This window comes from Heptranchias perlo, chromosome 23, assembly GCF_035084215.1.
Source record: "Heptranchias perlo isolate sHepPer1 chromosome 23, sHepPer1.hap1, whole genome shotgun sequence".
In the NCBI taxonomy this organism is placed as follows: Eukaryota; Metazoa; Chordata; class Chondrichthyes; order Hexanchiformes; family Hexanchidae; genus Heptranchias; species Heptranchias perlo.
Genome location: NC_090347.1, coordinates 26,365,570 through 26,390,786, shown reverse-complemented (window position 1 = coordinate 26,390,786; position 25,217 = coordinate 26,365,570). Strand labels below are relative to the sequence as shown.

Genomic DNA, 25,217 nt, shown 5'->3' with positions numbered 1-25,217 from the left:
GCAAGTGTACAGAGATTTGGCAGAACTAATTAACATTAACTAAAGTAGGAACTTTGTAAAATTTAAGTAAAATCACATTACTGAAACATTAAACATTTGAGTTGGATGATCTTGATGGGACAGTGGTGGGGATGCTGCAATTGGTCTCGACATTCCTGGGACAGGATGGGAGAAAAGATCCGCTAGTGCTCCTATTCAGATCAGGATCAGTGAAAGTGTCATTATCTAATATCAGGTAAGGTCAGGATTGGGCTCAATTTTGGCAACATGGTCAAATAACCTGTTAACTCTAACATCACCTGTAAGGGAGGCTGTACAAAGGAGTCAGCATCCAGAAAATCATATGTCTAATATGAGTCATCAACTTCAAGAGGAGCAGAGAAAATTGAAAAAAGATTTGCTTTGTTATTTGTGACATGCATTGTACAGATTCAAAAAAAGATTTCAGAATTTACAGTATATAAAATTAATTTGCTAATAAAACAATGTGATGAAGAATCACTCCAATCACAGGTTGCACGCAAAAAAATTTGGAGAAATAATAATCACAAAGCAATTTGACTACATAAATCTTCAGCATATGAACAGTCAGTTAGAAGAGCTTTACCTCAAGTAAACACCCTTACCAATAGTCTGTAAAATACAATATTCACGCTATCCCTGTTATTAGTGAGTGGCACCCACTCACTAGCATTTCATTTCAGATGACAATCCAACAAGTATTCCTAACTTTGAAGCAATTCTTATTTAACTGATCCTATTCACGTCATCACAACGCCATTTAGTTAATGTATATCGTAATGAGATTTTATAAATGCCTCCATGACTATGCATTAATAAGTGAATCTTTTGCATGTGATTTGAAACAAAAGCATTTCTTTGCTTTTGTCAAACCTCTTAATTGTAAATGCCTCTTTTCTTGAATTCTTTTTACATTACATTCTGCACACCTTTTCATAAACAAGTTAAAAATGAGGTACAATACCTGATTTAAAATTTAAGAACGCGTGTAGTCTATCAGAATGTATTAAACTTAATTTGACTACTTAGATTTTTTTTTCATTCCTGGGATATGGGCATCGCTGGCAAGGCCAATATTTTAGTGCCCATCCCTAGTTTTCCTTGAAAAGGTAATGGTGGGCTTTCTCGAACACTTCAGTTCCTGTGGCGAAGGTACTCCCATAATGCTATCAGATAGTGAGTTCCAGGATTTTGACCGTGCAACGATGAAGGAACAGCGATATATATCCAAGTCGAGATGCTGTGTGACTTGGAGGAACACTTGGAGATGATGGTGTTCCCATGCAACTGCTCCCCTGGTCCTTCCAGAGGTTGGTGGTTGCAGGTTTGGGAGGTGCTGCCGAAGAAACCTCAGCGATTTTATATGTACAGACTACATTTTCTGGACATCCCTGATTACATAAGAAAATAAGAAATAGGAGCAGGAGTAGGCCATACAGCCCCTCGAGCCTGCGCCACCATTTAATAAGATCATGGCTGATGTTCAACCTCAACTCCACTTTCCCGCCCGATCCCCATATCCCTTGATTCCCCTAGAGTCCAAGGGGGTGATTTTAAAATGGAGCCGGCGAGGTCAAATTGAGGTCAGAAAACGGACGTCCTTACGATTTTGATGTAAAGAAGTCTTTTTTTTGTCGGTTTCCCGTCCAACTGGTCTCAGTCAGATGGGAGACCAGCCAGGGAGAGGACGTCTGCAGGTAAGTCTTTCTTTGTATGGATGGGGGGGGGGGTATGGGATCGGGGGTCTGCGATCGTTGAGGGGGAGGGTCAGAGGATCGGAGTGGGGAGGGGGTTTGGAGAGGAGGATCGGAGGTCCGTGATTGTTTGGGGGGGGGCGCGATGCAGGTAGGCATGTTGGGCCTGGGGGAAGCACTCCTGCTTCTCCGTGCCCACAAGCTGTGCTTTACTAGGCACCTACTTGTTCGTCTAGGGCCTTCTCACCTCCTTTCACGAGACGTAAAACAGAAGGCCCGGGAATCCCGGTCCCCCGCGGTTGAAATTGGGAATTAGTGAAAAAAGGAGGCCTGAAGCCTCCTTGAAAGGTTTTCAGGCCTGAACCACCTCCTGGGAGTGGATTGGTTGCCCGCCCCAGTGAAAACCAGAAATGGGCAGGTTGGAGGTGGGTCTGAAATGGAGGCAATTTTCAATGCCCCCCCACCCCACATGTTTTTTTTTAATTTGAAAATTGAGCCCCAAAAATCTATCCATTTCAGCCTTATATTCAATGACGCAGCATCCACAGCCCTCTGGGGTAGAGAATTCCAAAGACACTCAACCCTCTGCGTGAAGCAATTCCTCCTCATCTCAGTCTTGAATGGCCGACCCCTTATCCTGCGACTATGCCCCCTAGTTCTAGAAATGTTCTGTTGCCCCAGCTGAGTGAGTGTACAAGGATACAGTTTGTTCCTATGCCTCTTGAACCATCCGTGAGGTATGCAGAGATGATTTCCTACCTTCCCTGAGGGAAGATGATGGGTTCCATTCAGAACCCCCACCCCCCCCTCACCTTGATGTCACAGATAATGAACTTGGCATTTGGAAATAACGAAGACAAATCTCGAACCATGGGAAAAATGCTGCAGTATCAACTCACTGCATTATCATACCACAGATTCAAGTTGACATATAAGTTAACATATTCATTGCATCCAAAAATCACAGAGCACCTGTTCTGATGAGATTTTACTGTACTCAGCTGATGTAGGATAAAATATTACACCAGCAGTTTTGCTATGAGTGATACACTGTAGAGACTAAACCTATACCAAAAGAGGTATTCAATGGTCGTCAACTTGACGTTCAACTAAACAAGTCCACTTGCTACATACTGAAGTTCAGAGTAACATCCGTGTATTCTCACCACGTCACCCATCTCTAACGGCCAGGTAAAATCAGTAAAATACATTTATACAATACATTTACCCAAAATGATCATCTGTACAACTTGATTGCAACCAAGAAAGTGAAATCTCTAACATTAAAACCATTAAAGGCCACCTCCAACTTTCAAACTATTTTTTGCACATTTTAAGGACAACTAATCCTCACCCACAGCTACCAATACTGTAAAATCTTGAATCTTCAAAAGGGAATTTTAATTCAACTAAAAATTGTAATAAAATCCCTATGGATATTTTAGCCAATTAATTTTCAAAATTAAAATTCTGTGAAACCCGCAAACATAAGCAGCTGAAATGAAATCCCAGTAGAAATTAAAGTTTCAGTCAAGTTTTTACTTTTTAATTCAGATGGTGTCTGACATAGCTCTAGACCTCCCTTTTGAATGATCATGTTTTAACTCCCCCTCTCACTGTCTGAGTAAAGAATAAAAAAAAAGTCTCTCATGTTCATGGGAGATCATACTTCATATTTCTCATTAGACTTTGAAGGTATCCCTCAACTCACTTGTGAAAGGACTCTTTTTGTAATCTATACCATGGAGGCATTGTCTCAAAGCACAGCTTACCAGGGTTGTAAATACAGGTGTGCACAAATGTATAGTAGGTGATAAGTCAATCATATTTATCCCCACAGTTATTAAAGGAAGATCGGGATGCGGGAGGGTAGGCAGATGAGAGAACACGCTATGGACTGTGGCAGGTTGCCGCACATATGTTTGTGTTTGCATGAAGCCCTGAAACCAAGTGAAAACTTAGATGTCCTAGCCTTACAGATAGAAAAAAGTATGTTCCATATATTTTGCTGCTCAGTTGCAACATATATTGAAAATTCACAGGCATTCAGCAGACATCCTGTGGTACACCCGAACTCTAAGAGACTCAGGTTATACTGCTGCCTATTAACTCAAAGACAGGTTTGAAACCCCTAACTGCTAAAGGATATCCTAATTATTCTTTATCACTACAAAGTGGAAACAGTTCACAGTGGCACAAACTATGCAGTACAATTGGTTGGCTTGCCTTTTCATAATCAGAAGGAAACATTATCTACTATTCAAGGAGTCAATTTGCCAAACTCTCCAATTAAGTTGCAATACACTTGAAGGAACTACCTCTATATAAAACTATCTGAAACCAGCACAAAAATAATCATCGGGAATTTTTATTGCAGGAAGGCTACAAAGATCACTTTTGTCTGACAATGTGTACTTCAATAGTTAGACCTGTACTTCGGTAACTCTCAACCTTTTGTTATTACTGAAGTACATTTGAAAATACTATGGCCCAGAATTTGCTGGTGCGGAGCACCACGAGTTGGATTTTTCCCCTCACTCTTCAGCTCCAATTAATTTTGTGCCGCAAATTGCTGGAAGTGTGAGCTGAAAACTGTGCGACAAGGGCAACAGGGTGTCTAAGACCTTGGTGAATGATGAGACCAATAGTCTATCACCTTAACCAATGAAATTTAAGGATAGAGAAAGAAACAGAGTGAACAGAGAAAGACATAGGGTGAATTAAAGTCAAATTAGATACAGAAAGAGAGAAAAAGAGAAGGAAAGAAAGATTAGATTAAGAGAGAAAGGGAAAGAAGAGAGAAAGGAAAAGTAAGACAAAAATTTTAAAAATTAAACACCTCTCGGAACAATTTTCTACCTGCAAGAGTGAGACTCCAGAGTTTCAATTGTTCCCTTCTTGGGCCTCCAAGGTAGAGTGACATCGCAGGAGCTTAAATCTCATCATTAAAAGGGTCCTTCCATCACGAAATACCAGTCCTAACTTTCTGTGGCGAGTTTAAATTGTATTTACAACGGAAATCCAGCAATTTCTTGAAACTCATGGGGAGGCTGATGGCAAATGCCGTTTTTGCAAGGCTAACAACGCAAATCACTCCAGCAATTTGTGGTGATTTGCAACTCACAACATAACTCTTTCTTGCCACAAATTGCTGGATTTTTTTTTAATACACTAGTAACGGAGTGCACCTTTAACTCGCGTTATTTTGCCAGCAGATTCTGGCCCAATATCTTGCCATAACGCGCGGAAAGTGTCAGCTTAGTGGGCCGAATGGCTTTTTCTCGCTTCAAATTTTATTTTACCTGGTTGAGGTTGAGTACTGTGAAAAACTCCTCTTGGCATTGTTGGGCAATCCGCAGACTTTCTGTTGATGTCACGCAGTTATCACAAGCCAGGCAGTCACTAAGGAATATTTTTGCATTTGCTAGTTTATGAAATTCACTTTCCTGTAAATAAATAAGTACATTCAGAACATTACACCATTTATTAACTAACAAACAATCAAAATATCAAACTATCAAAGTTGCCTTACCTCATCTATTTCGCTGGTGCTGGGGTTGTTCGTGTCGATGACTAGACTTTCATTTTCGTTATTTTTCTGCTTTTTACTGCATTCCTAAATTAAATGTGAAAAAAATGATCCATAAGTGCCAAATCCAGCTCGTCATGCACAAATATCCCTTAAGTCTACTCATATAAGCATTGTTACAAGTCACGATAAAAGGAGAAACTAACAAAACCAAAAAAAAAACTTACCTTTTTAGTGCATTTATCACACTTCATGTCTGCAGGACGGCCTTTCCCCTCACACTGTTTCTTTCCACGACAATGCGGATCTCGTCGGAGCAGACCAGAGTGCGTCCTGTTTCAATAACACGAACCTACGGATACAAAGAGACTCCTGTGAAGTTCAGGACCACGCAGTCGAGAGTTCACACAGCACAGCGCGGCACTGCCGACCCCCCCGCCCGCACTGTCTGGGGATATTTAACTCGGGGCCGAACAGACACCAAGAAACTGATCACAGCCTCAGTCCATCTGCCAATCGCAGCAACCGCACCAAAGTCCACAACCTTCCCAGGTTCACGGGCAGTGACAACAACCTCCCCAAAATAAAACAAAAAACGAAAGCGCAAAATGTTAAACAGTCTTAAGGGAATATTACAAGTCGGATCTGTGAAAACAAAAATTACCCTTCCTCGGGGGCATCGGCACGGTCACAACATTGTTCCAGATGATAGCCGGTAAACTGAGTTTCTCTCCAGTACACAGACAAGCCAGCAGGTAAATACCAGAAATTAAAGGTTTCACCGACATGTCAAAAAAAAAGACTTTGTTTTTTTTTAATTGCAAATTTTCTTTTTATTTGCCGGCTCCTCCCCGAGTGCTGTGTCACTCTATCCGGCACAGCCTCCGCTGTTAGTAAGTCTGCCGCAGGACGCCCCACCGTTACATTGTAGCCGCCTCCCTTCTGAACAGCGACATTGCGAACCTGACAAGCAGCACGTATTGGGAGCAGTACAGCTGTGGGCGGTATCTGTTCCAATCGCTTCCGCATGTTCCTCACAATTGGGTTCAATCCCTCTTCGCACAGATAAATAAAACGTTTTCAGTTTGAGCTCTTGGGGTTTGTCATACTTTTTACCAGAAGCGAAATTTGTCCAAGCACAAAAAACACCACCGTCGCTACTTAACAGCACAGTTTATTTCAAAAAGCGGAACTCACAGAAAAGTAACATTTCATTACGGGTTTCTGTAGAGATCCAAATCTGACCGGTTTTTAATTATATAGGTTATGGACCGTAATTTGCTTGTGATGTGGAATCATGGTGGGGGCTTGTAAGGAATGTGTTTATGTTATTCATTTTGTTCTGACTACGATGGGTTGGATGAAACAGAAAGTTAAAGCAACCTCTCCATTGGGCAACAGGTTTACGCAGGCTGATCTTGAGCTGAGCCAATGAGAGATCAAAGATCTCCAAGAGGAAAGAGGAAGAACTCATTCACAAACTTCCACGCCTTCCCAGTGACTCAACACGGTCAAGAGGAAGAGCTGCAGAACAGGCGGTATGGCTTTGTTCCTCTTTTTAAAACAAAATGATATCCAAAGATTAGGAATCTATTTTTTAATGCTAATATAAGTCGTTATTACTTTATATGTGTATTCCCATCGAAAAATGTTCTTGAAACTGATAACGTGCCATTCAATATACTTTATATACCGTTGTCACAGAACAGGGTTCAATTGGAAAAAAACTGCCCTTTGAATTACAAACGTTTCTTTAACTTTGCTCCTAAGTATGATTTAAAACTACACACTTAAATGCGTGTCTCTGTGGGATGCCTAATTGTGTAATATGGACTATCGGGAGCAACAAATAAAGTTTCATTCAATTGCCCACTAGTTTGCATATATCTCAAATCGCTGTTCTGATTTTAGACTTATTCATCAGTGAGATAGCAATATTAAAAACAGCGCTTTCAAAACCACCTGGCCTACAAAATTCAATCAGAACAAACCAGCAAAGAACAAATATAAGTGCAAATAAATCTAAGGTGCCTGGGCTTTGAGTCACATTGCCAGGGCTCAGAGACCTTTTGCGGCCCTTAGGCTGCAGGTTGGATACTTGGAACCAAAAGTGTACATCATTATCATTAACCATAAAGTATCTTGGTCTCAAAGCCTTGTTAAATATTTTCTTGCCTGAAACGGTTTGATTAACTGATTTCATCAAATTGGCTTCTGAAGATGCAGTGTTTTAGTGCTGTGGATGGATGATCTTCACACAGCCTTAGATTTTGCTGATTTAATTGTTTACCAGTAATATTGACTCTGTCAGTGGTGTTCTGACCATGATCTCAATAGAGAACCATCAATTGCTGTTTGCTGCAAGCCACTTATGGTGCAACAAGTACAAACGCAATGGCCACAAAGCATTAGAATGTCTGATGTATTCCAAGCAAGCATGATTAGAAGTAAGAACTGAATTGACAGGTCTGATATTTAGCACTAAAATATTACAAAGCTTGTATTCAGTGCATGTAGAATATGATAGATATCTTTTAAAAACCCCAATTTAAGGTAAGAGTGCTTGGATGGAGGGTAGGAGAAACAAAATGGTCAAAAAATTGTACAGTGCCTGTTGAGGCATCAGTTATTTAGCTGCATTACAGGATGGGGTATGAGCTAATGGTCCATAGGGAAATTAATAGATGTGGAAGAAGATAGGATGTTTTCCTGTTAGTTGTAATGCAATTAAAATAACATGGACTTGCCTTTGTGTAGCACTTTTAAAGTAATAAACTTAAAGGCACTTTACAAAAGAGAAAATGGAATGAGCAGTAGAACTAGGAGAGTTGACAGAAAGCATAGTTGAAAAAGATAGTTTTTTTTTAAGGGGGAAGAGCAGTGGCAAGGCAAAGAGGTTCAGGGAGCAGGTTGTGGAGGGTAGGACCTAGGTATCTGAAAGGTCTACTACCACCAAGTGAGGAACACGGGTGGAGACAGATTGTAAATGTATATGTATTATCATAGTTTTCTACTTCTTCATCTTTTATAAAATAATTTTGCTTAATAATTTAAACTTAAAATGAATCTTGTGTGGTTTTCTATCATTCAGTGGAGACGGGAGAAAGATTGTATGGAGGCATAGTATAATTTCAGTAGCTGAAAGCAATTAACAGAAAGATTGTCTTGTTTGTATTCCTGGGTTATTTAAAAGCTTAGCAAAATATCAAGGCTAACAATACTCCTGAAGGCACCAGCAGTTAGCATTTGCCTATGAGAGTGATCTAAAATTGGAGAGCTGAATACTCTGGAGTAGGAATGGTAGAAAGACTCAAAAACGTTAACATGGGGTTTGAAGCTCAGCTGCAGACCAAATAGGAAACTGAGGTTGCTCACAATTTGATTAAGCTTGAGGAGAGGGATGGATTCAAAAGCAAAGGGTATGGAGTTTTTGGAGATGAATAAGATGGCTTTGATTTTTCTGGTGTTTTGCTGTAGAAAGTTTGACTTGATGTCAGGCAGTTAAACAGCAGAGGTAGTTGTGGAAGATGGTGCAGGTGGGAGGTAAAGCTGGATATCGTTAACATACACAGGAACCTCACCCTGTATTTGCAGATAATATCTTTAAGGGACAGCATATGAATGAAGAGGGGACAAGGATATAATTTTATCAGCTGTTGTATGGAATAGCATGTAAATGTGCAAGCCTCGAAATTAATGTTGCAATATTAGCAGATGAATGCTTAATGTGTTGGTATGAGATTTCCTCATCCTTTTAATGCAGGTGTAAACCCCTTTATTTTAAACCACTTATAGCCTCTGCTAAACAGAGGCATGTTGTACACGTATGTTAAGTGTTCATCCTCTAATATCACCAACAATGGCTTCTAGGCTTCAATGTTTTAAACAAACCAAAATCCTATTGAAGAAAGAAAAAATCTATTTACTTTCAATTCCAGGAGTTTTCAACTGGTGCTATAGAACACATAGACTTGATGATGGTGGAGGAATGCTCGCAATAACTGCAGCCACTTAATAAGCATCTTGGACTTGCACATTACATACTTAGCATTATTAATACTCTCCACTTTGGAGTTGAGATATGCCCTTGTACTGAGAGAAAGTTAGCATAATGACTCTACTGGGAATTTAAAAGAAAATCTGACGCTATTGACAAATTTGTTTGTCAATTGTGCCATTTAAGATAGTAAACCTAAATTTGAGTGCATGTTCAGCTGGAGCACTGCATAGCATCCACTGTAGCTGCAGCAGCTGATACAACACAGTGTTATTGTGTTGTTCCATGCTCGGAATTGTGCTTGTCATGTTAGGTTACAAAATGTACAGGATTTTCAACTCCTGTTGTGACAATTCATTAGCCTTAATAATGGTCAGGTCATGAGTCACAACTTGTTTTTCTAAGGGAGGATTTGAACAAGTAAAGATATATATAAAATTAAGCTGACCACCAGAATATCATTACTGTTACCAGATTTTCTAAGCTAAAAGATCCTTTGTTACCAATTCATTTCTAGATCTCTCTAAGCTGTGTAATTGGGTCTAGTTTGTCCAATGTGCCTCTTCAATTACAATGTCACAGCCATATACATTAGACATGTGGTATTCTGGATACAGTAACAAGATGAAGCGGATAGGAGTATAACTGTTATGTTTAATGACTAGTTATTAGAAATAATTTAAGTATTTTTATGTAAAATGGCAAGCACGATCAGAATAAAAGTAAAGGTTGTTTAGCCCCTAGAGAATTGGTAGGTGATGAGGCATTGGGGAGAGCATTTCAAACAATCAACCTCACTTGGTGGGCATGGACCTTTAGCCCATGTGTCAGAACATTTCTTTCCCACAGAAAAGTTTTTTTTTTAAAAAGAGCTTTCTAAATAGATCAGTTGGTAGCAAATTCTCCAGCATGACTGGTATGGAAAATATCCAGGAGTGAGATCAAGTAAAGTAACATTTGTGGATGTGTGTATTTGCTGACAAAAATCTCTTCAGCAAAAGTCTTCGCAGCAACATTCATAAGCCTTGCCACAGCAACTTTAATTAGACACGGTAAAGTCAAATGCACATATTTAAAAGGGGAACATCTGCCTATTTTTCTTCGAGAAGTAAGAATAAGAAAAAAAAGAGATGGACACAGAGACAAACAGAGATACTGAGATGATAATGAGAGAAAGCATGTTGGAGCCAGAAAGAAAGATTGGGAGGCAAACATAGACATAGAGGGGGAGGGGTATAGAAAATATTAGTAAGTGGGTGATCAGCAGAGTGACAGTTAATGGAAGAGAGGTGAACATTTTTTTTTAAAACTCTTGTTGGTTAGCAATGCTCCATGAGATCAGTTAGTGCTCCTATAAAGAGCTGTCGAGTACTTTTTGTTTCAAATAGAAAGTAAGGTGATACAGTAATTAAAACATGTGACTGCTGATAAATATAAATGTTAAATCTGTTTATATGTAGCTACATTATTTAGATGGAGAAATGATGGAGGAACAGGAACTGAATAGTGTTTAGTAATAAATATAAGATTTTCCCAAAATATAAACTTAGTGTATTCTTGCTTGATTAATGTCACCAACCAACATTTCATTATATACCTCATGTAATGGCATGTATTATTGTCCTAGATTTTTGTAGTAGAGGTGGAATAAATCCCCCAGTGTAATATCAGTAACAGCTATAAAAATGATACGTTTGGAAGCAGTGGGCTATGAAAGTGAAAGCAGTGAGTGGTGTTAGCTGCATAATTTATAAGTACTGTGGCAGGAGTTGAGTTGCATTTATGCAAAAATGAAAATTTTATTTTTCATAACATGATATGTATGATCTGTTTATACAGTGTGTTTTCCCCCTAAATGTTCGTTTTTTAAAAAAAATGTTTTAAAGCTTGACTTACAGGAATGGATGTCTTCAAAAGCTGCAGAATGATCTCAAATACATGAACTGTTAGATTCAGGAGTGGCTTACTGGAAGCAGATACCACTTCTGTAAATGCAATACATATTGGATTATTTAATACTGGTAATGTAAGAGACTTTACAGCCACTTGTTATTGCTGGGACCTCTAACATTTTTGTAATTGCTTTTTATTACATTTTTTTTCTAATTGTTTATTATACTGTCATTTGGTTCTTGTATTGCAGATCTATTTGTAAGCATCATTTAACAACTTGTGTTCATACGTTTTTTGTAGAGATGGCATATATGGTAGTTAAGGAGCGAACAGATTCAATCCTTCACCTTAAGAGGTCTCCTGGTGTAAGGTCGTGGTCTGTGTTAGTTGGTGAGTGCTTAGTAATTAATCACCTTGACTTAGTTGGTAGCACACTCATTTCTGGTTCCGAAGGGTGTGGGTTCAAGTCCCACACCAGGATGTTGAGGCAGTGCTGCCTTGTTGGATGTGTTGTCTTTTGAGTGATGCATTCAAACCAGAGTCCCATTTGCCTCTTCTGGTGGTTCAGGTGACCATTAAAGATTCCATGGGATTATTCAAAGAAGAGAAGGGAGTTTTCCTGGTGTTCTGATCAACATTCCTTCCTCAGCTAATATTACCACCAAAAAAAAGTTAATTAGTCATTTATCTTATTGTGGGACGTTGTTCCCTACACAAGTTAAAAGTAATTCACTGTGTGAAATGCTTTGAGGTGTTTTGATGTAAAATAGTTAACAATTATATTAATTAATTTTGCTCTGTGGGGAGGAAAAGTTGTCTGGTGAGTTATTGTAGACTGCTTTAGGACAACACGAACAAAGCAGTACATGGTTTATGACAGAGAATAATAATTATCAATTAAATTCTTTTTTTCTTCTGTAGGAATTGGTTCCATTGGTTTAGCTGCTGCTTACTACAGTACAGGTACAATCATATTTAATATCCATCTGAGTGTTGTATGTCCTTTACAGATTTGGAAATAAGCACATATCTTCAATCATTTATAATCGAAAGGCACCTGGAAAGATTGGGTTTATGGGCAGGAAGAGTCGCGGATGTAGGTCGGAAGAGACTGGACAGGGGAGAAAAAATAAGTCAAGATAGGAGGAAATAAGTTCCGTGGGGCTTCTCCTTTGACTCCACTCACTTCCTCAAGTATCGTCCTCCAGCATGATCCCACCACTGAACACATCTTCCCCTCCCCTCCCCTCCCCTCCCCTCCCAGCATTCCAAAGGGATCGCTCCCTCTGCAACACCTTAGTCCACTCTTCCATCACCCCCAACACCCGCTCAATTTAGTATACTGTATCCGCTGCACACAATGCAGTCTCCTCTATATTGGGGAGACCAAATGCATTTGCTGAACACCTCCACTCTGTCCACAAGCGTGACCCTGACCTGCTGGTCGCTTGCCATTTTAATTCCCCTTCCCACTCCCATTCTGACTTCTCTGTCCTCGGCTTCTTACACTGTTCCAATGAAGCTGAACGTAAGCTCGAGGAACAGCACCTCATCTTTTGTCTAGGCCTTTTACAACCTTCTGGACTCAACAATGATTTCAATAACTTCAGCTCACAACCACTGCTCCCATTTTTTGGTCCGCTAGTGCTGGTAATGGTTCTGCTGCTGCCATTTACAGCTACTCCTGATCAATCTTTTGTTTCTTAACCTGTCCCATTACCACCTTTCTTGCCTTGCACCATCATCCCTTTTGTCATTTAATCACTTGTGCCCTCTACCATAACACAGACGTTCCCTTTTGTTCTTACCTCCCCTCCTCTCCCTCGCGCCCCCCCCCTCCTCCTTCCCTGGCTCTGTACTTCCTCAAAAATCATACTTTCATGCAACGTCCCAGACTTTTCCATCACCATCCCTGGGTATGTCCTGTCCCACGGGCAGGCCAGACCCACCAGAGGTGGCAGTACAATGGTATACAATCAGGAGGGAATGACCCTGGGAGTCCTCAACATTGACTCCGGACCCCATGAAATCTCATGGTATCAGGTCAAACACGGGCAAGGAAACCTTCCGCTGATGACCACCTGTCGCCCTCCCTCAGCTGATGAATCAGTCCTCCTCTATGTTGAGCACCACTTGGAGGAAGCACTGAGGGTAGCAAGGGCACAGAATGTACTCTGGGTGGGGGACTTCAATGTCCGTCACCAAGAGTGGTTTGGCAGCACCACTACTGACCGAGCTGGCCGAGTCCTGAAGGACAGAGCTGCCAGACTGGGCATGCGGCAGGTGGTGAGCGAACCAACACGAGGGAAAAACCTACTTGACCTCGTCCTCACCGATCTACCTGTCACAAATGCATCTGTCCATGACAGTATCGGTAGGAGTGACCACCGCACAGTCCTTGTGGAGATGAAGTCCCGTCTTCACACTGAGGACACCATCCAACGTGTTGTGTGGCACTACCACTGTACTAAATGGGATAGATTCAGAACAGATCTTGCAGCTCAAAACTGGGCTACCATGAGGCGCTGTGGGCCATCAGCAGCAGCAGAATTGTATTCCAGCACAATCTGTAACCTCATGGCCCGGCATATTCCTCACTCTACCATTACCAACAAGCCAGGGGATCAACCCTGGTTCAGTGAGGAGTATAGAAGAGCATGCCAGGAGCAGCACCAGGCATACCTAAAAATGAGGTGCCAACCTGGTGAAACTACAACACAAGATTACATGCATGCTGAACAGCGGAAGCAACATGCTACAGACAGAGCTAAGCGATTCCACAATCAACGGATCAGATCAAAGCTCTGCAGTCCTGCCACATCCAGTCGTGAATGGTGGTGGACAATTAAACAACTAACGGGAGGAGGAGGCTCTGCAAACATCCCCATCCTCAATGATGGCGGAGTCCAGCATGTGAGTGCAAAAGACAAGGCTGAAGCGTTTGCAACCATCTTCAGCCAGAAGTGCCGAGTGGATGATCCATCTCGGCCTCCTCCCGATATCCCCACCATCACAGAAGCCAGTCTTCAGCCAATTCGATTCACTCCATGTGATATCAAGAAACGGCTATGGGCCCTGACAACATCCCGGCTGAAGTGCTGAAGACTTGTGCTCCGGAGCTAGCCGCGCCTCTAACCAAACTTTCCAGTACAGCGACAACACTGGCATCTACCCGACAATGTGGAAAATTGCCCAGGTATGTCCTGTCCACAAAGGGATATGGGATATAGGCCAAAGGCGGGTATATGGAGTTAGATCACAGATCAGCCATGATCTTATCAAATGGCGGAGCAGGCACGAGGGGCTGAATGGCCTACTCTTGTTCCTATGTTCCTCAATCCAATCCGGCCAATTACAGCCCCATCAGTCTACTCTCAATCATCAGCAAAGTGACTGAAGGTGTTGTCGACAATGCTATCAAGCGGCACATACTCACCAATAATCTGCTCACCGATGCTCAGTTTGGGTTCCGCCAGGATCACTTGGCTCCAGACCTCATTACAGCCTGGGTCCAAACATGGACAAAAGAGCTGAATTCCAGAGGTGAGGTGAGATGAGATGAGAGTTACTGCCCTTGACATCAAGGCAGCATTTGACTGAGTGTGGCACCAAGGAGCCCTAGTAAAATTGAAGTCAGTGGGAATCAGGGGGAAAACTCTCCAGTGGCTGGAGTCATACCTAGCACAAAGGAAGATGGTAGTGGTTGTTGGAGGCCAATCATCTCAGCCCCAGGGCATTGCTGCAGGAGTTCCTCAGGGCAGTGTCCTGGGCCCAACCATTTTCAGCTGCTTCATCAATGACCTTCCCTCCATCACAAGGTCAGAAATGGGGATGTTCGCTGATGATTGCACAGTGTTCAGTTCCATTCGCAACCCCTCAAATAATGAAGCAGTCCATGCCCGCATGCAGCAAGACTTGGACAACATCCAGGCTTGGGCTGATAAGTGGCAAGTAACATTCATGCCAGGCAATGACCATCTCCATCAAGAGAGAGTCTAACAACCTCCCCTTGACATTCAACGGCATTACCATCACCGAATCCCTCACCATCAATGTCCCAGGGGTTACCATTGACCAGAAACTTAACTGGACCAACCACATAAATACTGCGGCTACAAGAGCAGGTCAGAGGCTGGGTATTCTGCGGCAAGTGACTCACCTCCTGACTCCCCAAAGCCTTTCCACCATCTACAAGGCACAAGTCAGGAGTGTGATGGAATACTCTCCACTTGCCTGGCTGAGTGCAGCTCCAACAACACCCAAGAAGCTCGACATCTTCCAGGACAAAGCAGCCTGCTTGATTGGCACCCCATCCACCACCCTAAACATTCACTCCCTTCACCACCGGCGCACCGTGGCTGCAGTGTGCACAGTCCACAGGATTCACTGCAGCACCTCCCAAACCCGCGGCCTCTACCACCTACAAGGACAAGGGCAGCAGGCACGTGGGAACAACACCGCCTGCACGTTCCCCTCCAAGTCACACACCATCCTGACTTGCAAACATATCGCCGTTCCTTCATCGTCGCTGGGTCAAAATCCTGGAACTCCCTTCCTAACAGCACTGTGGGAGAACCTTCACCACATGGACTGCAGCAGTTCAAGAAGGCAGCTCACCACCACCTTCTCAAGGGCAATTAGGGATGGGCAATAAATGCTGGCCTTGCCAGCGACACCCACATCCCATGAACGAATTTTAAAAAATTTAACTCTTTTGAGATCTTTCAGTTCTGATGAAATGTCTTCGACCTGAAACATTACCTCTGTTTCTTTCTCCACTTGGTCAGCTTCTACAGCATTTTCTGTGTTTATTTCAGACTTCCAGCATCCGCTGTATTTTGCTTTTGATTCAGAGACAGTGTTCTGACTATACATTTAACTGATGTTATGATTATAAACTGAGGGCATTAATGAAAGATTGAATAATAAAATCAAATTAATATTTGTATCTATTGTTTGCAGACACTTGGGCATGGAAGTTATTCTATGTGGTGGGCTGCTTATTTGTGGCCATACAAAACTTGGAAGACTGGGAGGTAGGAAAGTACTTAACTACTTAAAGCTTGCTTTCAGTAGTGGATTCTGAGGGTGCTTGAACAACACAAATCCACAGTTATAAATTATTTATTCGGCTACTTGTTAAATTATATGATGTGACTTGAGTATTTGGTGATAGTTTTGAAAATATTCAGGAAATGCTGCACCAAAGGAGTCTAAAATGGTAGTAAAACCAAGTCAATTTTTAAATTTATGTCATTCTTAAACTCATTTTAAATGGAAATATTTAAAAAAGAAACGAACCGTGTCTTATTATTTCTACCCTGTTTGAGGCACGGACAATCAACAAGTTGTGTGCTGCTAAGAAATACTTTAAATAATGGGTTCAACCTTTGAACAAGAATCTATTCAGGACAAAAAAACGATGAAGGAAGTTTGAAACCAAACTCAAAGCTGTTAAAAGTCAGAATCTTTGATTGTTTTTTGGTGACCAATCTATAAGTTGGGCTCACTAAATCCATTCCAATAACACAGAACAATTAATATAATAGAAAGAATATAAATATTTGTAATAACTTAAAAGCAATACTAAAGTTCTAGCCTTTGTCTTGTCCTCTGGTAAAAAACAACTTGGCATTTATAAGTGCCTTCATCTCCAAGATGTCCCAAAGCCCTTCATTGCCAATGAATTACTTTCAGCAAGCCAATAATATCCATTTCCTGCTATGTTGTCCAATTTGTTTTGAGTTTATTGTTCTAGATATTCACTGCATACTTTTCAGTATTTTGTTCTTTAATGCCTGTTGCTTTAATTTCTTTCCACTTAGTCTTTTCCCTGTGCTATTCCCAACGATATTTAAAATTAGATACATATTTATTTTAAAATAGTGTACCTTCATTTCACGAGTCAAGATATTTAAATGGTGAGTAGACATTGCGTACTCAGCTACGTAAAAGTATTATTGTAAAAATAACATGTACAAGTGAAATGTTTTCATAAAATCCTCGGGGGTGATTTTAAACCCCAAGAACGGGTGGGTTGGGGGCGGGTGGGAGTTGAAAATAGTTGTTTTTTTTGGATCACAACGGCAAAATTTTCAGACTTTGCATTCCCAATGCAAAGCCTGTACTTTTCCGTGCCGACATTAAACCCAGAAATAAAGCCGGGTTGCAGTCGCGACCCAAAAAACAACTATTTTCAACTCCCACCCGCCCCTAACCCACCCGTTCTTGGGGTTTAAGATCACTCCCCTAGTGTTTCCAAGGTTCTGCACTTGATATTCTCTTGGGTTCAGTGACATTGGTCATTCCTGTAAGCAGACCTATGCTCCCTACAATCAGGAGTTAACCATTACTGCCCATCTAGTCATACGTGTTTGCTATCCACCAGAAGGTGGATTGCTCAGCAACCTAATGAGACAAAGTTAACTATAAACTAACAAGCTTGTTTATTTTACATATAATATGTGACTGAGCAGAATTCAGTGTTTAGTGAATTTCAATCTTTATCATTATGGTCATTGTAACATAGAAAATAATCAAGTACACCAAACTACTCATTAGCAGACTAGCAAAATCCCTGAAACAAGTCAGCTCTAATCTTAGGAACAAAGTCCCCTCTGTGTCTGTTTTCCACTCCAAATTTCTGCAGACTGTCCTGGTGTTTTGGTTAGATAGGAAGTCAAAAACCTTCCCTCTGACCCTCCACCAACACTCCTTGTCAGAGATTGGCCAGTTGAGTTACCAATCCTGTCCTCTGAGTTGTGGGCTCCCTTGGCAGCCATGCCGCTGCTGGGTTCAAACGAATGGAGTTATTCCAAATTATTCTGTGTGAATGTTTACTGGAATGTCTTAACTCTGTTGTCTTTTTAAGCAGTGTATGGTAGTGCAGTGGTTATGTTACTGGACTAGTAATCCAGGGAATGAGTTTCAATCCCATCCTGGGAGTATGAGAAATTCAATTCAATTTTTTTTTTAAAATAAAGTAAAAATGATGAAGCAGCAGTTGAATTGTTGTAAAAAAACCCAACTGGTTCACTAATTTCCTTCAAGGAAGGAAACCTGCTGTCCTTACCCGATTTGGCCTATGTGTAACTTCAGTCCCACACCAAAGGAGTTGACTCTTAACTGCTCTCTGCAGTGGCCTAGCAAGCCTCTCAGTTTAGAAGAAGGCCACCTTCTCAGGGTACCTCGGGATGGGCAATAAATTCTGATCTTGCCAGTGATGCCTATGTCCCGAGAATGGATCAAAAAATGTCTAGCTAATGTGGTATGTGGGAAACACCATTCTGGACAGATGCTTTGTAGAATTGTAGAATCATAGAATGATTCTTTTTCAAAGAGCCAGCACAGAAGGAGGCCATTCGTCCCATTGTGCCTGTGCTGGCTCTTTGAAAGAGCTATGCAATTCGTCCCACCCTCTTGTCCTTTCCCCATAGCCCTACACATTTTTCCCCTTCAAGTATTTATTTAGTTCACTTTTGAAAGTTATTATTGAATCTGCTTCAATCACCCCTTCAGGCAGCGCATTCCAGATCATCATAATTCACTGTATTAAAAAAAATTTGCCTCCTCTTGCCTTTGGTTCTTTTGCCAATTAGCTTAAATCTATGTCCTCTGGTTACTGACCCTCTGCCACTAGAAATCATTTCTCCTTATCTCCTTTAGGCTTATCAAAACCCATCATGATTAAATCTCCTTAACCTTCTCTGTTCGAAGGAGAACAACCCCAGCTTCTCTATCTCTCCATGTAACTGAAGTCCCGCACCCTTGATACCATTCTAGTAAATCTCCTCTGCACCCTCTTTAAGGCCTTGACATCCTTCCTAAAGTGCAGTGCCCAGAATTGGATACAGTGCTCAGCTGGGGCCTAACCAGTGATTTATAAAGGTTTGGCATTACTTTCTTGCTTTTGTACTCTTATGCCTCTGTTTATAAAGCCAAGGATCCCATATGCTTTTTAACAGCCGTCTCAACTTGTCCTGCTATCTTCAAAGATTTTGTACGTATACCCCCAGGTCTCTCTGTCCCTGCACCCCCTTTAAAATTGTACCATTTAGTTTATATTGCCTTTCCTCATTCTTCCTACCAAAATGCATCACTTCACACTTCTCTGCATTAAATTTAATCAAAAATTCTTCTCATCTCCCCTCTAGTTCTTTCGCCAATTATCTTAAATCAATGTCATCTGGTTACCTGCCAGTGGAAACAGTTTCTCCTTATTTACTCAATCAAAACCCATCATAATTTTGAACACCTCTATTAAATTGCCCCATAAGCTTCTCTGCTCGAAGGAGAACAATCCCAGCTTCTCAAGTCTCTCCATATAACTGAAGTCCCTCATCACTGGTACCATTCCAATAAATCTCCTCCGCGCTCTCTCCAAGGCCTTGACATCCTCCCTAAAGTGTGGTGCCCAGAATTGCACACAATACTCATGCTGATGCCTTTCCAGTGATTTGTAAATGTTTAGCATAACTTCCTTGCGTTTGTACTATATGCCTCTATCAGTGACGCTCAGGATCCTGTATGCTTTTTTAGCAGTCTTATCAACTTGTCCTGCCACCTTCAAAGGTTTGTGTATGTGAACCCCCAGGTCTCTGTTCCTGCATCACCTTTAAAATTGCACCATTTAGTTTTTATTGCCTCACCTTGTTTTTCCTTTCAAAATGCTTCACTTTATATTTCTCTCCATTAAATTTCATCTGCCATGTGTCTGCCCATTTCACCAGTCTATGTCCTCCTGATGTCGATTACTACCTCACTCTCTACTACATTTGAGTTTCATGTTATCTGCAAACTTTGAAATTATGCCCTGTATATCCAAGTCCAAATCATTAATATGTATCAAACAGAGCAGTGGTCCGAATACTGATCCCTGGGGGAACACCACTGTATACTTCCCTCCAGTCTGAAAAACAACTGTTCATCAGTACTGTCTGCTTCCTGTCCCTTAGCTAATTTTGTATCCACGCTGCTGCTGCCACTGCCCCGTTAATCCCATGGGCTTCAATTGTGCAAATAAGTCTAATTATGTGGTACTTAATCAAACGCCTTTTGAAAGTCCATATACACATCAACCCTCTCCGTCAAACACAATTTGCCTTTAACAATTCCATGCTGGCTGTCACTTAATAACTAATTTTTCCAAATGACAATTAATTTTGTCTGGGATTATGGTCTCTAAAAGTTTCCCCACCACCAAAATTAGGCTGACTGGTCTGCAGTTGCTGGGTTTATCCCTCTCCCATTTTCCCAACAGGGATGTAACATTTGCAATCCTCCAGTCCTCTGGCACCACTCCCATTTCTAAGGAGGACTGGAAGATTGTGGCCAGAGCCTCTACTATCTCTACCCTTACTTCCCTTAACAACCTAGGATTCAACTCATCCGCACCGGGTAACTTTTCTACTTTTGTGTACTGCCATCCTTTTAAGTATCTCCTCTCTGTCCCTTTTTATCCTATCCAATTTCTCTACTACCTCCTCCTTTACTGTGACATTGGCAGCATCTTCTTTAGTGACGACAGATGCAAAGTACTCGTTTAGCACCTCAACCATTCTGAATCTAATCCAAATCCCCAGAAGCTTGTATGTTGTATGGTTTTAACCTCTTGTTGGCTGAATTTAATAGAAGCAAAATGTTGATAGAAATTACTCCAAAATCCCTCCTATGTCAGTCAAAAATCTGTGATTCCCAGTCTTTAAATCTCTGTGGAGCTGCCGTCTTGTGCATTATTTGCCAACATTTGACTTCTCCCAGCATACAATCGGGTTTCTGTCTGCCAAGTTAATATTTAGCAATAGAATTGTTAAATCTTTAAATGTTATCTAAATATTGGCTAGTGACAATTTTAATGGGAAAAGCTCTATATTTTTTGCAATTCCTTAATGTGTGCACTAATATTACATAAAATAGCCCATAACGATTAATGAAGAAAAGCAAAAGTTAGATTCTGGGCATAGCTTTATGCCCTGATTGATTTACTAACAAAAATTGAAAATTTGTAGGTTGTTGAACACTCTGATCAATTGCTCGGAAGTAAGATTGTGGTATGAAGTTTTATGCTTTTCCACTCATACTGATTCCTTTTCTACTTTTCAGGAAGTCATATTTGACAAGAATAAAGGGGTAGCCGTTCTTAAAAGTTTTAACCTTTATACAAGGATATTGACCATGTGGAGTAATAGTCATGAGCAAGGTGAAGTGCTAATTCCTAAAATACTACCTCAAACAAAAGTCAGGCTGTGGTGACAAATTTTCTGAGCGTGATGGCAGAAATTTTAGAAGTAAAAACGAAGTGGGAGGAATAAATACTCATTTTGTACAGAAGAGGAATTAATTGTTTTTCATTCCTCCACTGCTACCATCACATAGTTTGCTTGAGATCAACCAACTAATATTTTCAAACTTGTCTAAAATTTCAGGTTAGGATTAAGATTAAAACATATTTAGCCTTCAATTGCATGGCTACCTTCTTAACAAGAAGTTTGCAGATGATATAAAAATTGGCCGTGTGCTTGATAGTGAAGAGGAAAGCTGCAGACTGCAGGGAGATATCAATAGACTGGTCAGGTGGGTAGAAAAGTGGCATGGAATTCAATCCAGAGAAGTGTGAGGTAATGCATTTGGGGAGGGCAAACATGACAGGGGTGTACACAATAAATGGGAGGATACTGAGAGGTGTAGAGGAACGAAGGGACCTTGGGGTTCATGTCCACAGATCCCTGAAGGTAGCAGGACAGATAGATAAGATGGTTAAAAAGGGCATACGGGATACTTTCCTTTATTAGCAGAGGCATAGAACATAAGAGCAGGGAGGTTATGCCAGAACCGTATAAAACATTGGTTAGGCCACAGCTTGAGTAATGCCTACAGTTCTGGTCAACACATTACAGGAAAGATGTGATTGCACTAGAGAGGGTACAGAGAAGATTTATGAGGATGTTGCCAGGGCTGGAGAATTTTAGCGAAGAGAAAAGATTAGATAGGCTGGGGTTTATTTCTTTGGAACAAAGAAGGCTGAGGGGAGATTTAATTGAGGTATATAAAATTATGATGGGGCTAGATAGAGTGGATAGGGTGGACCAATTTCCCTTAGTAGAGGTGTCAGTGACCAGGGGGTGCATAGATTTAAAGTAATTGGTAGAAGGATTAGAGGGGAGCTGAGGAGAAATGTTTTCACCAAGGGTGGTGGGGGTCTGGAATTCACTACCTGAAAGGGTGGTAGAGGCAGAAACCCTCAACTCATTTAAAAAGTACTTGGATGTGCACTTGAAGTGTCGTAACCTACAGGGCTACGGACCAAGTGCTGGAAAGTGGGATTAAGCTGGATAGCTCTTTTTTGGCCGGCGTGGACACAATGGGCCGAATGGCCTCCTTCCGTGCCGTAACTTTCTATGATTCTTTTAACGTGAACCTTCTCAGTAAGGTAGTAATCCCATTACAACATTAATAGAATTGGTATTGTGGCTTCCACTGCAGTCTGCACCTTCAAGTATAGACTTCAGCCACTCCCCTCTACTTTGGGAAAGTATGTTCATGCAATATTGATTTGCGTAACTTGTGCAATACTTTCTTTGCCAGTTCTGTTTCAGTGAATCACTGTATTCTGCTTATAGTTGTGGCACAGCTTCAGCATATTCGTGACGTTACTGTGGAGGAGGAGAGAGTCCGCTATTTGGGGAAAGGTTACGTTGTAGTATTGCGGTTTGCAACTGGGTTTTCACACCCACTTACCCAAAGTGCAGTGCTAAGTAATCGAAGGTAAGCGCTTGAACTCTCCAAATTTCTTGAGACATTTTGTTTTTCAAGTAATTGGGTTAAAATATTTTGATATATATCTATCAAAATATTTTAACCCAATTTATACCAACTTTGTGATGTTGGAGAATTAAATATTTTATATATTTTATTGTTTAACCATGGTTTACATCAGCTGTAATGTTATAAACATCCTTCATGAATCTATCCTGTAACTTGGATAAATTCTTATTGCTTAATTGCATTTCCATATTTCCAAATCCAGTGAAGATATTGATGAACAGTGATTTGTTACACATATCCACAGGGGCAAATAAAATATCTGTTTTTAAAAAACAATCTGAAAACTGGTAAATTTACTGTATTCACGACATAATGTACAAAACCCACTACTATTGTTCCTTGGTTCTGTCTACATAATATGACAAAAAAAATCCAGCCAATTACTAACCATTTGATCACTTCCTAGAATGTGCAATGAGTTTCAGAAATTCCCAGCAGAGCTAATGGGTGGAAATTCTGAAGTTCATACTATGTCGGGGGAGGAAGGAAATCTTAGTTGTACTTCCAGTTTATCCAGTGTCAGCCCACCAAACACAGGTGGCATCTTGGCCTTTGTTACCCATTGTAAAAATTTAAGTGATCAGTGTTGAAATGTAACTGTTTATACCTTTCTCAAGTCTGTTCTTTAAAAACTGTGTTACTAGCTACTTCTAGTCACAAAAAGATGGAGGTTTAGGTTCGGGATTCTCCACATAGTTGGGCTGTTGTGGAAGTGTCAACCTGAAGCCAGAAAGCCCCTCACAGGAAAGAAGGGAGAGTTTGAAGGCTGCCCTTATGCATCTTCTAGCTGCACAAAGGGCCAAAGAAACCTGGTAGCAAGTTATGTACTTATCCTCCTCAATCAAAGTATGAAACTAAAGAAGAGGCGAAGCAGACACTTGTAAAGATAATTTTACAAGAGGAAAATGAACATCGAGGTGGTCTGGTAGTGGAAAGAAGAACTTGCATTTATATGGTGCCACAGCATGCCTCTCACAACATCCCAAAGCACTTCCTGTACAATGAATTATTTAAGTGCAGTCACTGTTGCTTTGTAAGTGAAAGTAAATTAGAGACTATAAAGAACTTGCCTCCTCGCCAGATGGATATGGATTCAAGGGTGAGGGATGCCGATCACTTAAATCCGCCTGCAACATTTGACGTTTAGATGATTTATATAATATAGCTTTCTGGGAGTGAAGGAGGAAAATGGGGTGGTTGGCTTGTGTTCCTGCTCTTAATGTATCTGTTTAACACTTGGTGTCATCAGTAGGCTTGCAATTCTAATTTATCTTGCTTTCTCCACCCACCCCACCTCCTCACAGTGATGTTGATGCTGTAGCAAAACTTATAACTAACTTCCTAAACCTCAACAAACCTGCCTTTGAAGATAAGCTGGGAATGACTCCAGACAGCAGTGATGGTACCAGCAGTGACAATGAAAAAGACTGAAGATTAATAGGAGGAAACATTTAAGAACACAACCAAAGTAAACCCAGAGCTTTTAAAGCCTGCGCACTTTGTGGAACATTAAAGAATCACCTTTAAACAAACCCGTCGTGAAACTGCACAGGAATCAATCAATATCCAACTTGAGCAGCATGCAGCATGGCGAGCTTCTTTTCTGGTGAAATAAACTACAATTTTCACATTCCAGTGTTGCTAATGTGGATTACTTGCTTTTGGCAGAATGCTAATTCGATCAAAAGTACAATAAAAATTGCAAATTGTCAGAAATAATAGCTCGTTCCTTAGGAAATACTGAGATGGAGAACGCTGCTAGGACTGAGACTTCGTCCTCAGTACTGCATACTGTATGTTTATAGCCTATTTCAATCTTTGTTTTCTCTGAGGTTTCTTGTAAAAGATTATTTGTACAATTGTTTTATCTTACATAAGTGAAATAATACAATGAAGTGGTAGGTGTTTTGGGTATTTAAGCAAAAGCAAGAACGTGGACGAGGAATAGGTAGTGTTTAAATGCAGAGACCTTTTGTGGTATCTCAAAATAAAGGTGGTTAGATAAATATTTTGTGTACCAGTTGCATCCCTTCACCATAATATGGGGTTTACTACTTTGGCAGAGTTAGGCAGACTACTATTAGAAGCACAGTTTAATACTAAACACCATGTACAAATGAAAATTAATTTCATAAGGGAGATACAAATTTATATAAAAGTTTACCTGATGCTAGCAGATTATTCGAGGTCAGGAATTCTATGGATTGACCAGCTGACTTAGCTGTATTGTAAATTACAAGTACTCCTGGGGTGGGGAGAA

General features: G+C 40.8%; 3 protein-coding genes across 8 annotated transcripts in view; 1 reads left to right on the top strand and 2 right to left on the bottom strand.

Moving 5' to 3' along the window:
• narf (nuclear prelamin A recognition factor) overlaps positions 1 to 11,632 on the bottom strand; it is a 29,555-nt gene extending 17,923 nt beyond the window's left edge. Inside the window, exons 1-5 of one of the 4 annotated variants that reach the window (XM_068004234.1) lie at positions 11,548 to 11,632; positions 11,138 to 11,226; positions 5,472 to 5,596; positions 5,248 to 5,331; positions 5,018 to 5,161 (exon numbers count right to left, since the gene is read on the bottom strand). In XM_068004234.1, the coding sequence (XP_067860335.1) occupies positions 5,018 to 5,161; positions 5,248 to 5,331; positions 5,472 to 5,498 (255 nt within the window). In that variant the 5' untranslated portion in view covers positions 5,499 to 5,596; positions 11,138 to 11,226; positions 11,548 to 11,632. Of the gene's footprint in view, positions 1 to 5,017; positions 5,162 to 5,247; positions 5,332 to 5,471; positions 5,597 to 5,908; positions 6,181 to 6,207; positions 6,284 to 11,137; positions 11,227 to 11,547 lie in introns of those variants that run through there. The other 3 variants (XM_068004235.1, XM_068004237.1, XM_068004233.1) reach the window with 3 other exon arrangements.
• On the top strand, positions 5,764 to 24,963 carry cybc1 (cytochrome b-245 chaperone 1). 3 transcript variants are annotated; one of them, XM_068004240.1, is made up of 8 exons: positions 5,764 to 5,999; positions 6,646 to 6,782; positions 11,435 to 11,524; positions 12,056 to 12,097; positions 16,097 to 16,170; positions 21,236 to 21,332; positions 22,753 to 22,897; positions 24,262 to 24,963. In XM_068004240.1, the coding sequence occupies exons 3-8, from the start codon at positions 11,437 to 11,439 to the stop codon at positions 24,386 to 24,388; spliced, it is 573 nt and encodes a 190-aa protein (XP_067860341.1). In that variant the 5' UTR covers positions 5,764 to 5,999; positions 6,646 to 6,782; positions 11,435 to 11,436; the 3' UTR covers positions 24,389 to 24,963. The 3 variants fall into 3 exon arrangements, with proteins under 3 accessions (XP_067860341.1, XP_067860342.1, XP_067860343.1); XM_068004241.1 differs by lacking the exon at positions 5,764 to 5,999 and adding an exon at positions 6,297 to 6,447; XM_068004242.1 differs by lacking the exon at positions 5,764 to 5,999 and adding an exon at positions 6,327 to 6,342.
• Positions 11,362 to 25,217, bottom strand: part of LOC137341194 (hexosaminidase D-like) — a 38,213-nt gene continuing 24,357 nt past the window's right edge. Inside the window, exon 13 of the mRNA XM_068004232.1 lies at positions 11,362 to 11,783. Within this exon, the coding sequence (XP_067860333.1) occupies positions 11,780 to 11,783 (4 nt within the window). The 3' untranslated portion in view covers positions 11,362 to 11,779. The remainder of the gene's footprint in view (positions 11,784 to 25,217) is intronic.

Coding starts and splice junctions, on each gene's coding strand:
- cybc1 (XM_068004240.1), top strand. CDS start 11,437: ATGGCATATATGGTAGTTAAGGAGCGAACAGATTCAATCCTTCACCTT. Junction 12,098..16,096: donor TGCTGCTTACTACAGTACAG/GTACAATCATAT, acceptor TATTGTTTGCAG/ACACTTGGGCATGGAAGTTA. Junction 21,333..22,752: donor GAGTAATAGTCATGAGCAAG/GTGAAGTGCTAA, acceptor TTCTGCTTATAG/TTGTGGCACAGCTTCAGCAT.